The sequence below is a fragment of the Orcinus orca genome, chromosome 9 (genome assembly GCF_937001465.1).
Source record: "Orcinus orca chromosome 9, mOrcOrc1.1, whole genome shotgun sequence".
NCBI classification, from domain to species: Eukaryota; Metazoa; Chordata; class Mammalia; order Artiodactyla; family Delphinidae; genus Orcinus; species Orcinus orca.
In genome coordinates this window covers 4,906,331-4,921,726 of record NC_064567.1, presented here as the reverse complement: position 1 = coordinate 4,921,726, position 15,396 = coordinate 4,906,331, and the positions used below count along the sequence as shown (strand labels likewise).

Here is a 15,396-nt window from a genome sequence, read left to right as displayed (position 1 = left end):
TTATTGGTGTTAGTAGTATACACAACAGCATTTCAAGTTCAACAGACCTAAATTTACTTCAGTTTTCATTCCATCTTTTCCTTTGTCCTTTTTACTTTTAGATAATATAAAGTTTATTTAATTATTTATTTTTAATCTGCCAGACCTGAAAAGGGAAAAGTATTTCTTGAAGTCCATACATAACACAAGATGAAAAAAGGACCAAGTTATTATTTATTACTATTCAAAACATTATGCAAAACCATAGAGCCAAATATAGAGATAAGACCAAATTCTAAGAGAAACACAGCCCATTCTAACCCATGATGGAAGATTTAAGTGAGATTTCAAAAATGGCTATAGGAAAATGCTAAATAAGCCATTAGTTTTCCCACATTAAAAAAGGCTTTTGTTTTCTGGGGGTTTTTCTTTTGTTCTGTTTTTCTCTTTTTACTGTTCTTAGAGGTGGCGGCTTCTTTTCTGTAAGGAGAAGGCAGCCGAAGGGGAATGCTACAGCATTACAGTTTATGGTGTTTACCATTTGTTTAACAATATTCTACTCAAGAAACAGCTTTTTTAAAAATAAAACATCTAAAAACAAACTGGGATTAACTTCTTCAAAATACAAGTTACACTGTGGGGAAGCTTCCACATGATGACCACATTTTTCTTTAACAACACAGAGTGTCATCAGTCCCAGTTAAACAGCATAAATGAATGCACTTGTTTGTAGGAAGAACAGTTCACATTCCACTTCACCACTAAGAGCCAAATGGCTGTGATGGAACAAGGTGAGTGCATCACACATCATATTTCAGCTAAGTCACAGACACTTTTCCGTTATCCATGAAATATAAAAGCTAAGAAGCATTTAAAAATAATTTACTAAACTCCTCTCAAATCAAAATATAGGAAGCTATTGCATAATTTGACACTTCAGAGAAATTACATTTTTGTTATCATTAAATTGAAGCAAAGAAAAAATGGTTCATTGTTCTTTAATAAGGCATTAGGTAGCTTAGAAAGGACGGACTTGGCTATATGACACTAGTCCTGTATTTATTTTACATTTTGCATATAGGTCTAGATGTTAAAAACATATGTGCAGTGGACATATATACACTACCAAACATAAAATAGATAGCTAGTGGGAAGCAGCAGCATAGCACAGGGAGATCAGCTCGGTGGTTTGTGACCACCTAGAGGGATGGGATAGGGAGGGTGGGAGGGAGATGCAAGAGGGAAGAGATATGGGAACATATGTATATGTATAACTGATTCACTTTGTTATAAAGCAGAAACTAACACACCACTGTAAAGAAAATACTCCAAAGAGATGTTGAAAGTGTGTGTGTGTGTGTGTGTGTGTGTGTGTGTGTGTGTGTGTGTGTGCGTGTATATATATATGTGCAGGACTTCCCCGGTGGTGCAGTGGTTAAAAACCCACCTGCCAACGCAGGGGACACGGGTTCGAGCCCTGGTCTGGGAAGATCCGACATGCCACGGAGCAACTAAACCCATGCACCACAACTACTGAGCCTGCGCTCTAGAGCCTGCGAGCCACAACTACTGAGCCCGCGTGCTGCAGCTACTGAAGCTCGTGCTGCCTAGATCCCGTGCTCTGCAACAAGAGAAGCCACCACGCTGCAACAAAGAGTAGCCCCCGCTCACAGCAACTAGAGAAAGCCCGCACGAAGAAACGAACACCCAACGCAGCCAAAAATTTAAATATATATATATAAATAAATATTTTTAAAAACATATGCGCATAAAGAAACTATGCAACTAGAACAATCATAAGTTTATAATAAATATAACATTTTACACTGGAAACAGCAACTGTTTATTCTTAAATATACACTATGAAATAGTTAAAATTCAAATTTAAACACTTGTTAAAATACATTGTTTCCAATTCAATAGGCCTTACAGAAAATAAAACATATATTTCACTATCATTTAACTTTACTTTTAGAAAAGTAGCCAGGCAGATAAACCCACGCACATATGGTCACCTTATCTTTGATAAAGGAGGCAGGAATGTACAGTGGAGAAAGGACAGCCTCTTCAATAAGTGGTGCTGGGAAAACTGGACAGGTACATGTAAAAGTATGAGATTAGATCACTCCCTAACACCATACACAAAAATAACCTCAAAATGGATTAAAGACCTAAATGTAAGGTCAGAAACTATCAAACTCTTAGAGGAAAACATAGGCAGAACACTCTATGACATAAATCACAGCAAGATCCTTTTTGACCCACCTCCTAGAGAAATGGAAATAAAAATAAACAAATGGGACCTAATGAAACTTCAAAGCTTTTGCAGAGCAAAGGAAACCATAAACAAGACCAAAAGACAACCCTCAGGATGGGAGAAAATATTTGCAAATGAAGCAACTGACAAAGGATTAACCTCCAAAATTTATAAGCAGCTCATGCAGCTCAATAACAAAAAAACAAACAATCCAATCCAAAAATGGGCAGAAGACCTAAATAGACATTTCTCCAAAGAAGATATACAGACTGCCAACAAACACATAAGAGAATGCTCAACATCATAATCATTAAAGAAATGCAAATCAAAACTGCAATGAGATATCGTCTCACACCAGTCAGAATGGCCATCATCAAAAAATCTAGAAACAATAAATGCTGGAGAGGGTGTGGAGAAAAGGGAACACTCTTGCACTGCTGGTGGGAATGTGAATTGGTACAGCCACTATGGAGAACAGTACGGAGGTTCCTTTAAAAACTACAAATAGAACTACCATATGACCCAGCAATCCCACTACTGGGCACATACCCTGAGAAAACCATAATTCAAAAAGAGTCATGTACCAAAATGTTCATTGCAGCTCTATTTACAATAGCCCGGAGATGGAAACAACCTAAGTGTCGGATGAATGGATAAAGAAGATGTGGCACATATATACAATGGAATATTACTCAGCCATAAAAAGAAACGAAATTGAGCTATTTGTAATGAAGTGGATAGACCTAGAGTCTGTCATACAGAGTGAAGCAAGTCAGAAAGTGAAAGACAAATACCGTATGCTAACACATATATATGGAATTTAAGGGAAAAAAAATGTCATGAAGACCCTGGGGTAAGACATGAATAAAGACACAGATCTGGGCTTCCCTGGCGGCGCAGTGGTTGAGAGTCCGCCTGCCGATGCAGGGGACACGGGTTCGTGCCCCGGTCCGGGAAGATCCCACATGCCGCGGAGCGGCTGGGCCCGTGAGTCATGCCGCTGAGCCTGCGCGTCCGGAGCCTGTGCTCCGCAATGGGAGAGGCCACAACAGTGAGAGGCCCACGAACCTCAAAAAAAAAAAAAAAAAAGACACAGACCTACTTACAGAATGGACTTGAGGATATGGGGAGGGGGAAGGGTAAGCTGTGACAAAGCGAGAGAGAGGCATGGACATATATACACTACCAAACGTAAGGTAGATAGCTAGTGGGAAGCAGCAGCATAGCACAGGGAGATCAGCTCGGTGGTTTGTGACCACCTACAGGGGTGGGATAGGGAGGGTGGGAGATGCAAGAGGGAAGAGATATGGGAACATATGTATATGTATAACTGATTCACTTTGTTATAAAGCAGAAACTAACACACCATTGTAAAGCAATTATACTCCAATAAAGATGTAAAAGAAAAAAAGGAAAAGTAGCCAGGCAGGATTTTATGCCCTAGGTTTAAAAAGAAAAAGAAAATTCTACTTAGAAATCAGGCACTGCTGCAGCTTCAATATATAATAAAAATTATTCCAGAAGAGATAGTTTATCATACTTAGCATATACTATAAGATTTTACAAGAAAAAAAGATATATAACTAATGCCAGCTGAGGTTAAATATATTAAATATTACACATAAGTATTTTAAGTATTAAATATCTCAGAATAAGTATAAGTCTAAATATGAGTTAAATTGTAACATAATGAAATTAAACCTATACTATCATATTTTTACTTAACAGAAAGGGAACATGTATTTAAATTCATCAGTTTTTCTCTCAGCTTGAAACAAGTTCTCTAAAACACATTAGCTACAAAATAGTTGGGTTTTTTTCTCTTCTTCTGATCTAATTAAATTCTAGCAGAGTATCAGAAGAAATATGTTAAAATGCTGGTGAAGGGGCCAAAGATTTTACTTTTTTTTTTCTTTTCTAATTATAACTGGGGGTTAAACACACATGAAGAAATATGTTGAAAATCCTCAAACCTGCCACAGAATACTTGAGTCCAAGTGTTTTTTCAGAGTTTTCAAATTACATAAATATTTCAAAATGTGTCAAATTCTTACTACGATTTAAGTATTATACAGAAGTGTATCTACTCTTACGTCCACACACAATTTACACAGAATTGGAATCAAAATGCTGAATTATTCTAGAATAGCTAATAAAACTACTTTAGAAACTAGGTAAAAAATCTTGGGAACCAAAGAGGGGGGGTTAAAGATACTACTTTATTCCTATCACTCTCCTATCAGTCAAATTCCAAATTCAAAATATAAAACCTGTATGATTTGTTCTTTCCTTATTTTACAAACCCAGATTTGATTCCACGATAAAAATACATATCTCAATATCTAGTGCTATCATATTTAATGCTTTAATACAGTTAAACACATAATAGAGAAATGCAATACTTCTGTTAGTTTTGTCTTTGTTTATTTTTAACAGTAACAATCCAAGCCAAGTCATTCTCCAGAACCAGATGCAAAAATATGCTCCTCTGCAAAAGAACAAAACTTTTACCCTCAGGGCATTTGGGCTTCTGACTCTCTTTACTGTCATTTTACATTTTAGTACTTAAATCACCTTATAAAAACTGCTATCCCCGCCGGGATCAGCCATATTACCCTCCCAGATCCAACGCCACTTGATAAGAACACTTTCGGCTTCACCATCCATCCTCCGGCAGCGCGATTCAATAGGGCAGGCTCCCTGGCTCCCAACCGAGACCTGCCACCCCGATCCCACTGCAGCACCCATCCACACACAACAAAATAAATGAGCATTAAGGTTCTTTCTTGCAACTTCTCCTATAGCTCTGAGACTCTCCCGCCACACACACCCACCACCAAACACACACCCAAGACACACACTCGGGGAGCCTACAAGAAAGAGGAGGGGGAAGGTAGGTGGAGGAAAAAGCACGACTAGAGAAAGTAGATCCGTGCGTAGCAGGCGCCTCAAAAAGGTGGGATGGATTTCTCCAAAGCTCAGATCGGGAACCTTGCTGGAGACAGCCAACAGAGAAAGCCCCTAAGGTTAACTCTTTGCTAACCTTTTACAGGAACTTCGCCCCTACCATTTAATTTCAAATAAACCAACAAGTCCATTTTATTATTTTATATTATTTAATGAAATTTTGTTGGGAGCTGAGAATATGAAACAAAGGGAAACAAACACATTTTGCGTCACAACGTTAAAACCTTAGGTTAACCCTATGGGTAAATCTCCAAATTCTTTCTATTCTATCTGGAGTGAGGTCAAAACTGAAATATTAACCCCCTAAAATGGTCTTCAATGTCTACCAAAAATGTCCTACTCAGGTCTCTCCCAAACCAGAGCCACGTTTCCCCCCCCCCCGCCCGCGTTTAACAAAGGAATTTTCATGCAATAAGTCTACTTAAGATACTGCGACCATATGTTGACAAATTTTTCTTACTCCTTTTATTTATAGGTGTTTATCATGGTTTTTTTAAATATAAGTGTTTTTTTTAAACCACCTTTTCCAAGCCTCAAAACAAGCATCTGTAATTATGGACAATTACCCTCCTGCTCAATAAACAAGTCTACTTTTCCTCCTCAAACTTTCTAATCTTCTATGAAGCTGGCCGTGTTTTCTACTCCTGGCACTGAAGAAATAAAAAGAAACATTATGTAACTTCAGTCTACTTCTGTTGTTTTAATAAACTAGCTTAAATTATGATTTAACTGTGGTCTTGGTTACTAAAGAATTCAAATTTTTAAACAAACAAATGTTTTAAAGACTGTCAATATGGGGGAGAAGAGCAGGAAATGGGAATCAAATTCTTAACTCTGTTTCGATAAAGGCCAAGTCAAGAAATTTCTTTTTTTTTTCCCCAGATCCGGTACCCTGTAAAATCTTACCAACTCAGAACATTGACTATAAATCATCATCTTCCATGAAATATTCTCCAAACCTTCAATGTTATAGTAATCCCACTAAAATTCAGAATAACAAAATTAAAGGAGTTAAGATTTAAGATACAACCAAGAAAGCAACCCTTCTACAAAAATGCTGATTGCATGATTGACACTTGTACACAGACAAGCCAGGCTGTCTGTAGTCAGAAGAAAACAACTAAAAAATAGAAGTCTACTCTTTCAATATCACAAAGTTAAATAATATCATTCCAAAGAATTATCTATTATGAACTCTGGAATTATGTTAAATAGTTTTAGAAGACACATGCAAAAGTTTCTATTTTTATTTCCACTGTAATGTAGGTTCAAATATGAATAAAATTCTACACAAGTTTCAATCTCAAGATTTTTATCCTAATTAAATTAAATTTACAAAAGTCTTTTAGAAAATGTATATGAAGCACAAAGATTGGTCAATGGTGAAAACTACTCAATAAGATTTAATAAAAATACTATATTTGGAGAAATCATTCCTATGATCAATTAACAGAATCCCTTCACTTCCTTTTGTGCCCTTCCATCGAAGCACAAACTCTAAGATGTTGAATCCTGGGGGCAGCAGTAGATTAATCAAGTACTACTGGCTTTAATTAACTTATCAATTCCCCTTATCCACTTTATGGCTCCCCTCACTTCCCCCACTACTTCCCCTAAAATCCTAAATATCACCTACAAAAGAAGCTATATGCACAGTGCAGTCAAGTACCTTGAGGAAGCATATGGCTGTTCTTTAGCAGCTTACAAGTACAAATATTAAGAGAGAAAAAGTAATAAGACTTACAGAAAAATAGAATATGTGTGGCAGTAAATAAAGAAATAGAACCACCGCTGCATTTATGTAATGTTTAACCATTTTTCATTAAGACTATGAAGTAAGGTAACTTCTCAATATTTTCCTTTATAAAACAGAAATTCACCACTAATCCTAGGTTATTAAAAAAATATATAGGAACAATTCCATGATTAAAACTTGAAAAAGGACTTCCCTGGTGGCACAGTGGTTAAGAATCTGCCTGCCAATGCAGGGGACACCCGTTCGATCCCTGGTCCAGAAAGATCCCACGTGTCTCAGAACGACTAAGCCCGTGACCCACAACTACTGAGCCCGCGCCACAACTACTGCAGCCCGCATGCCTAGAGCCCGTGCTCTGCAACAGAGAAACCACTGCAATGAGAAGCCTGCGCACCGCAACAAAGAGTAGCCCCAGCTCACCTCAACTAGAAAACTCCTGCACACAGCTACGAAGACCTAACACAGCCAAAAATAAATTTTAAAAACGTGAAGAAGTTTCTCCTCCCAGTACTGTGCGCTAATGAGACAGAGAATAAGACTGAACAAAAAAGGACAATAAATCAAATGTTTTGACTTTCCAAAAAGTCAAAAATCCTAAGGTGTTGTTATCCTAATCAACAAAATTTTTTCTTAATTCTCTCCTTCTACAAAGACTTGAATAAAACCATAATGCATTAAAAGAAATAAGGAACCTAACTACACAAAAGATAATTTTCTATATAGCCAAAGGAAGCAAAATACTTAAGAGTAAATGTCTTAAAACATGTTACATAAAGAATTAATAATAGGAAAAACATTAAGAAAACCCCCCCTCCAATAAACTACGGACAAAACATGACTCAGCATATACAAGAAATACAAGTGATAAAATTCAGAAATGTTCAATAGTCCTACTAATCAGGTAAGCAAAAATTTAAAACTTAAGTACTGGGCTTCCCTGGTGGCGCAGTGGTTGAGAGTCCGCCTGCCGATGCAGGGGACACGGGTTCGTGCCCCGGTCCGGGAAGATCCCACATGCCGCGGAGCGGCTGGGCCCGTGAGCCATGGCCGCTGAGCCTGTGCGTCCGGAGCCTGTGCTCCGCAACGGGAGAGGCCACAACAGTGAGAGGCCCGTGTACCGCAAAAAAAAAAAAAAAAAAAAACTTAAGTACTATTTCTCAATTATTAAACTAAGAAGTAAAAAGGTTTGTATAAAGGCTTTTTTTTGTTTTGTTTTGTTTTTTTATTTATTTTTGGCTGTGTTGGGTCTGCATTGCTGTGCATGGGCTTTCTCTAGTTGCGGCGAGCAGGGGCTACTCTTCATTGCAGTGTGCAGGCTTCTCATTGCCGTGGCTTCTCTTGTTGCAGAGCACGGGCTCTAGGCACAAGGGCTCAGCAGCTGTGGCACGTGGGCTCTAGAGAGCAGGCTCAGTTGTCGTGGCGCACGGGCTTAGTTGCTCCGCGGCACGTGGGATCTTCCCGGACCAGGGCTCAAACCTGTGTCCCTCACGTTGGCAGGCGGATTCTTAACCACTGCGCCACCAGGGAAGTCCTTTTATAAAGGTTTTAATACACCATGCATGACAAAGTTCGGTGAAACTGGTCCTAACACACGTTGCTGTTGGCTCCCTTTTGGGGAGCATTTTAAGGTTATAATAAAAATAAGAGTTCACATTTAAGTAGGAACTTACTGAGTTAACAGGCACTGTTTGAAAGGCTTTCTGAACATGAACCCTCTTTATCTCTCTCAAAAATCCTATAACAGGGCTTTTATCATCATCCCCATTTTACAGATGAGTAAACAAACACAGACAGATTGAATAGCTTACACAGAGTCCAACAACTAGAAAGTGATAGAGCCAGAACCTGAGACCCAGCAATTGGACATTAGAGCCCGCTTACCTCTAAATATGTATCAAGAATCAAAACGTTTCTTTCTTTTAAATTAGCAATCCTGCTTACGGAAATCTGTCCTATAAAAATAATCCAAAATATGAAAAGGACTTTATCTACAAAAATGCTGCCAGATCATTTTATATGGCATAATAAGCAACAGTAATTATAATATTAAGAGAAGTGGAGGAACAGGGGTGATTACAGGACGTTTATGTCAGTCTACTCAATGGAAAATAAAGCACCTTTCAAAAAATTATGAAGATTAACATGGAAATTTTCTTTTACATGTTAAGGAGAAGAGTAGGCTATAAAATTCTATATATATACAATCATTAATAAAATGAAAACAAAATACGCATATGAAAAAACTTGGAAAGAAAATAGATCAAAAATACAGTGTCTATGTTAGAGTGATATGAAAAGGGGTGAACTTTTATTTCTTTTTCTCCATATTCCATATTTAATGTAATAACAATTGTAAGTAAATTTTAAGTGACTGAAATAACAGATTTCTACAATTAGAAATCCACAGGTTACATGGTGACATAGAAGAAATTCAGACTCAAACTAAAAGACAACAATGTTTTGATGTTTTAGTAAGTAAAAAGATAATCTAATTATATTTCAAAAATTTTAGAAAAGAATTATGTATATCATAATATAATCCCACTCATGCTAATTTTAAACTAAACAAATTCTATTTTAACCAAAGCTCAAATTAACTCCAACCTATCACTATTATCCCAATGATCTTTACTCCAAAGAAAATGCCAAGATTTGACAGTAGCTTCTTAATAACACAGGTAGGTAAAAGTTACCATGAACTATATTAGGACTCAAAAATACTAGTATTGAGAAGTATAATGATATCTCATAAATATACATCCGATGTGAAATTTGGCAATAAAGACGGCCTAAAAACAATTTTTTAAAACTTGAAATGAGGGCTTCCCTGGTGGCTCAGTGGTTGAGAGTCCGCCTGCTGATGCAGGGGACACAGGTTCGTGCCCTGGTCCGGGAAGATCCCACGTGCCATGGAGCAGCTGGGCCCGTGAGCCATGGCCGCTGAGCCTGCGCGTCCAGAGCCTGTGCTCCACAATGGGAGAGGCCACAACAGTGAGACGCCCACGTACCGCAAAAAATAAAATAAAATAAAATAAAAGAGAAATGAAGCCACAGAGAATAATTCCTTATATAAGTTAGTTACTGAGGGAAAAGAGATCTACACCTTGGTGTATTTCCAGCCTTCATCACTTTTTAAAAAACAACAACAGGGCTTCCCTGGTGGCGCAGTGGTTAAGAACTCGCCTGCCAATGCAGGGGATACGGGTTCGAGCCCTGATCCAGAACATCTCACGTGCCGCAGAGCAACTAAGCCCGTGCGCCACAACTACTGAGCCTGCGCTCTAGAGCCCACGAGCCACAACTACTGAGCCTGCATGCCGCAACTACTGAAGCCCGTGCGCCTAGAGCCTGTGCTCCACAAGGAGAGAGGCCACCGCAACAAGAAGCCCGCGCACCGCAAGGAAGAGTAGCCCCCGCTCGCCGCAACTAGAGAAAGCTTGCGTGCAGCAACGAAGACCCAACACAGCCAAAAATTTTTAATTAAATAAATTTATTTAAAAACACAAACATTAAGACTATGCAAAACTTTGCACTCTCTGTTTACTGAGGACACAACATTGAAAAATCACAGGCACCATGTTCAAGAAGCTCACGGGGGTTTCCCTGGTGGCGCAGTGGTTGAGAGTCTGCCTGCCGATGCAGGGGACACGGGTTCGTGCCCCGGTCCGGGAAGATCCCACGTGCCGTGGAGCGGCTGGGACCGTGAGCCATGGCCGCTGAGCCTGCGCGTCCGGAGCCTGTGCTCCGCAACGGGAGAGGCCACAACAGTGAGAGGCCCGCGTATCACAAAAAAAAAAAAAAAGAAGCTCACGGTCTGATCTAACACCTCCCTCAGCTGTGTCCTGGCTAACCTGCAAAAATCCAAAACCTGAGAGCAATTCTCCGTCTCACTATTGCAACATAAGGTCTGCCACAAAAGGTCTGCCACAAGTACTTTCTTATTAATTATATCTGAAGTACTGAAGTTTGTGAAAATTTACTTAAAAATAAGTTAGGGCAGTTTAAGGTTATCCCTATAACAACCTCCCTCCCACTCACATGCATTTCAACATGCTTTCTTAGGTACAGTCATGATATACACTCTGAAGTGCACATCACCCACAGTCCACTGAAATCTGATAATACTCATAAAAGAACCTTCCCTTGAATGTCATTGTCAAGTGACTTCCCACAAGAAAAAAGCGCTAATGCTGTGTTTACTTCCTAAACTATTCCCTTCGAGAACTCAGTTTTGAGGAAAAAGCCTCCATCCCCTTCTGCATCTAAGACAGGATCCTTCAGAGCACTTTATTTTCTGAGGAAAGGTTCTTATTCTGCGGGTGATAAACCCCTACAAAGGTTTTATATAAGCTTCAAGGGGTCACTGAACTCTCCCCCTTAAATTATATAAAATGTGTATACCTATATTCATGTATGCATTCCTCTGTGGGAAGTGAGGATATATCCAAAGGGATCTGTAACCCAAAACAAAGATTAAGAGGCACCCAAGATTTAACTGCACCCCCACTAGGATGAACTCAGATCAGTCAGTTTTCCTTTCTTATTCCTCCTACTTAATTCCTGCCTATTTAATACTAATAAAATTGACAAACATATAAAGTGATTATTATGTCAGATACCATGCTAAGTGCTTTACACACATTAATTTATTTAATTCTTACAACTCAATGAAGTAGGTATTATTATTATCCCACTTAGCAGACGAAGCAACTAAAGCCCAAGAAGTCATTTGCCAAAAGTCACATTGCTGTTCTGTTCAAAAATTGTAAAACTTCTCAAAATGAAATATACCTATTTACTTGTGTACACATTTCTCTTAACTCGTGGGTCTTTCTGTTTAGCCCTCACCTGAGTCAGACAGAAAATTGATTTTGTTGTCAAAAGACACATCTCTGTTAGGCTGCCAGTTACACAGATAGATCACTCCTGTCAAGAAAGATTTGAAAGAGGAACCTGAAAGACATTTTGTCCCAGGATAAAACTTGGTTTGGGATTTTTAAGGCAGGCATCTGATCAGTTAAAAGATTTCTGTTAGGATGTAGAGAATCCTGAAGAACCTACCAAAATATACTAAAACTAATAAGTGAGTTTAACAAGATAACAGAATATGACATATATAAAAATTATACTTCAGGAATTGAGCCCAATCTCTCTCCCTGACTGCAAAACCCCACTGTAGAGTCCCCCCTAAATAAAGTCAGCCTGTCTTTTAAAAAATGTATTTCTATATATAGTAACAATAATTTATAAATAAAATTCAAAAAATTCCATTTATAACAGCATCGAAAAGAATTAAATACTCAGGAATAAATTTAATCAAAAAAAGTACAAGATCTGTATACTGAAAGTTATAAAATATTGCTGAAATTAAAGAAGACCAAAATGAAGAGATTCATGCTACAGGTTCATCATAATCCTTATCAAAATCCCAATAGACTTTTTTTGTCAAAAATGGCAAGCTGACCCTAATATTTATATGGAAATGCGTAGGGCCTATAATAGGCAAAATAATTTTAGAAAAGAAGAAAATTGGGGGAATTATACTACCTGATTTTAAAACTTACAATAAATCTACAGCAATGAAGATAGCATACTACTGGCATAACGAATGGAATACAGATTAGTGGAACATTAGAGAATCCAGAAATAAACGCACTCATTTATGATCAAGTGATTTTCAGCAAAGGTGCCATAACAACTCAGTAAGGGAAGGACAGTCTTTTCAACAAACTGCCTTGGAACACCTGTACATCCATATGCAAAATAATTAACTTGGACCATGCCTCACACCATACACAAAAATTAACTCAAAACGTATCATGGACCTTAATGTAAAAACCAAACAGCAGGGACTTCCCTGGTGGTGCAGTGGTTAAGAATCCACCTGCCAATGCAGGGGACACTTTGAGTCCTGGTCTGCAAAGATCCCACATGCCGCAGAGCAACTAAGCCTGTGCACCACAACTACTGAGCCTGCGCTCTAGAGCCCACGAGCCACAACTACTGAGCCTCCATGCCACAACTACTGCAGCCCACGTGCCTAGAGCCTGTGCTCTGCAACAAAGAGAAGCCACCGCAATGAGAAGCCCAAACACCACAACGAAGAATAGCCCCCGCTCGCCGCAACTAGAGAAAGCCCACGCACAGCAACAAAGATCCAATGCAAAAAAAAAAAAAAAAAAGATCCAATGCAGCCAACAAATAAATAAATTTATTTTTAAAAAACCAAGGTATATATGAGAGAAAATCCTAAGTGTTCTTATCACAAGGAAAAAATATTTTTTCTTTTTTCTTTTTTATCTATACGATATGATGAATTTTCACTAAACTTATTGTAGCAATCATTTCAAAATGTACATAAGTCAAATCACTATGCTGTACAGCTTAAAATTATACAGTGCTGTATGTCAATGATATCTCAATAAAACTGGAAGAGAAAAAAACCCAGTATGGTAAATCACTTTGGGTTCTCATTCTGGTCCCTGTAACACCACAAATGGGTTATCTATACTCCCTCCATACCATCTTCCCAATTGTTATTGACAAGGTTATTTTTCTAACAAAGATACAATGCTGGGACTTCTCTGGCTGTCCAGTGGTTAAGACTTTGCCTTCCAATGCAGGGGGTGCAGGTTCCATCCCTGGTGGCGGAGTTAAGATCCCACCTGCCTCACAGCCACAAAAGCAAAACATAAAAACAGAAGCAATATTGTAACAAATTCAATAAAGACTTTAAAAAAAGATACAATGCTATTCTTCTGTAGCCATCTTCAATGGCTCCCTGTTGCCTACAGTAAAACTTCAAACTTCCCAATTTACTTTCACTTATTTACTCACAAAATGGGCTGGAGTTTCTTTCTTTTTTTCGTGAGCATTTTTCCCCACCTTTATTGAGGTATAATTCACAATTACAATTGTAAGATATCATGACGATTTGATATACATATCCATTGCGAAAGGATCCCTCCCATCTAGTTAATTAATATATCCATCACCTCACATATATGTAGTGTGAGACAGAGAATATTTCCTTTCTACTCTCTTAGCAAATTTTAATTATATAATACAGGGTTATCAACTACAGAAATCATATTGTACATTGGAACCTCAGATCTTATTCATCTTATAGCTGAAAGTTGGACTGGAGTTTCTGAAACAGCAAAAACCAGAGTCAGACACACCTGGACTTACATCCTGACTCAATCACTTACCAACTATGTGATCTTCCTGAAATTTAGCTCCTTCATGTGTAAAACTGGAACTAATGATTCTACTGATGTTACTGTTAAGTATCAAAGGAGATAACTTCTGGTGAGCACGACAAGTGCCAACCCACAACGGCCATGTGCTTAATTGTTCCTCACCTTCCCATTCCCTTCAATCAAGTTTGTTTTCATTCTTCAAGACTCAACTCAGTCTTTTATCAGTTCCCCTGCCTTAAAGTTCTTCCTTCTCTAAGCTTCCCCAGTACTTTGTGCAATCTTCCATTGTAGCATTTGTCGTTTTACATTATAGTTTGCTCCAAACTGGTAGAAACCAAGGGTAGGGATGTGTCTTATTTTGGTCTCTCCAGTGTACAGTGCACAGTAGATGCTCAGTAACATCTTCTTGGTGATTAACAGAAAACAAATAGACAACGAAACCCTGACTGAAAATAAAACATATGCTTTAAGAACTTACTTTGTGTGGGGGGGGGGATAGATTTTAAGTCACCTATAATCTCACTAACATTACATAGCAATTTTATCATTTGATTCCTTCCCTCCTTTCATGCGGGTGGGAGAAAGGAAGAAAGCATGAAGTACAGTACAGAAAGAAAGAATCAAGAGCCCAAGCCCTATGCTTCCTATGTTATTTCTACCTCTGGAAAACGTTTTTTGTTGTTGTTGTTTTTTAGTTTTGGCTGTGTTGGGTCTTCGTTGCTGCGCACGGGCTTCTCATTGTGGTGGCTTCTCTTTGTTGCAGAGCACAGGCTCTAGGCACACGGGCTTCAGCAGCTGTGGCACCCGGGCTCAGTAGTTGTAGTTCACGGGCTCTAGAGCGCAGGCTCAGTAGTTGTGGCGCATGGGCTTCGTTGTTCTGCGGCATGTGGGATCTTCCCGGACCAGGGCTTGAACCCATGTTCCCTGCATTGGCAGGCGGATTCTTAACCACTGCGTCACCAGGGAAGTCCTGGAAAATGTTTTTTATATTTAACAGTATTATTAAACACATCCCTTAATTAATATGTTGTAATACAACAGTCCACCAGATGGTCATATTCAATCATAGGTAACAAAACATACTCCAAAGTCAAATATGAATTTTGGGGGAACCCCCTGGCGGTCCAGTGGTTAGGACTCTGTGCTTCCACTGCAGGGGGCATGGGTTCAACCCCTGGTTGCAGAATTAAGATCCTGCATGCCCCACGGCACAGCCAAAAAAAAAAAAGTGAATT

General features: G+C 38.7%; 1 protein-coding gene across 21 annotated transcripts in view; it reads right to left on the bottom strand.

Moving 5' to 3' along the window:
* Window positions 1-15,396, bottom strand: part of KMT2C (lysine methyltransferase 2C) — a 288,150-nt gene that overhangs the window by 259,353 nt on the left and 13,401 nt on the right. For 7 of the 21 annotated variants that reach the window (XM_049715148.1, XM_049715153.1, XM_049715154.1 and 4 more), the window contains exon 1: window positions 4,811-5,346. The exons of 5 other annotated variants lie outside the window; for them this stretch is intronic. In XM_049715148.1, coding sequence (XP_049571105.1) covers window positions 4,811-5,010 — 200 coding nt within the window. In that variant the 5' untranslated portion in view covers window positions 5,011-5,346. Of the gene's footprint in view, window positions 1-4,810; window positions 6,386-15,396 lie in introns of those variants that run through there. 9 more of the 21 variants (XM_049715152.1, XM_049715155.1, XM_049715151.1 and 6 more) reach the window with 5 other exon arrangements.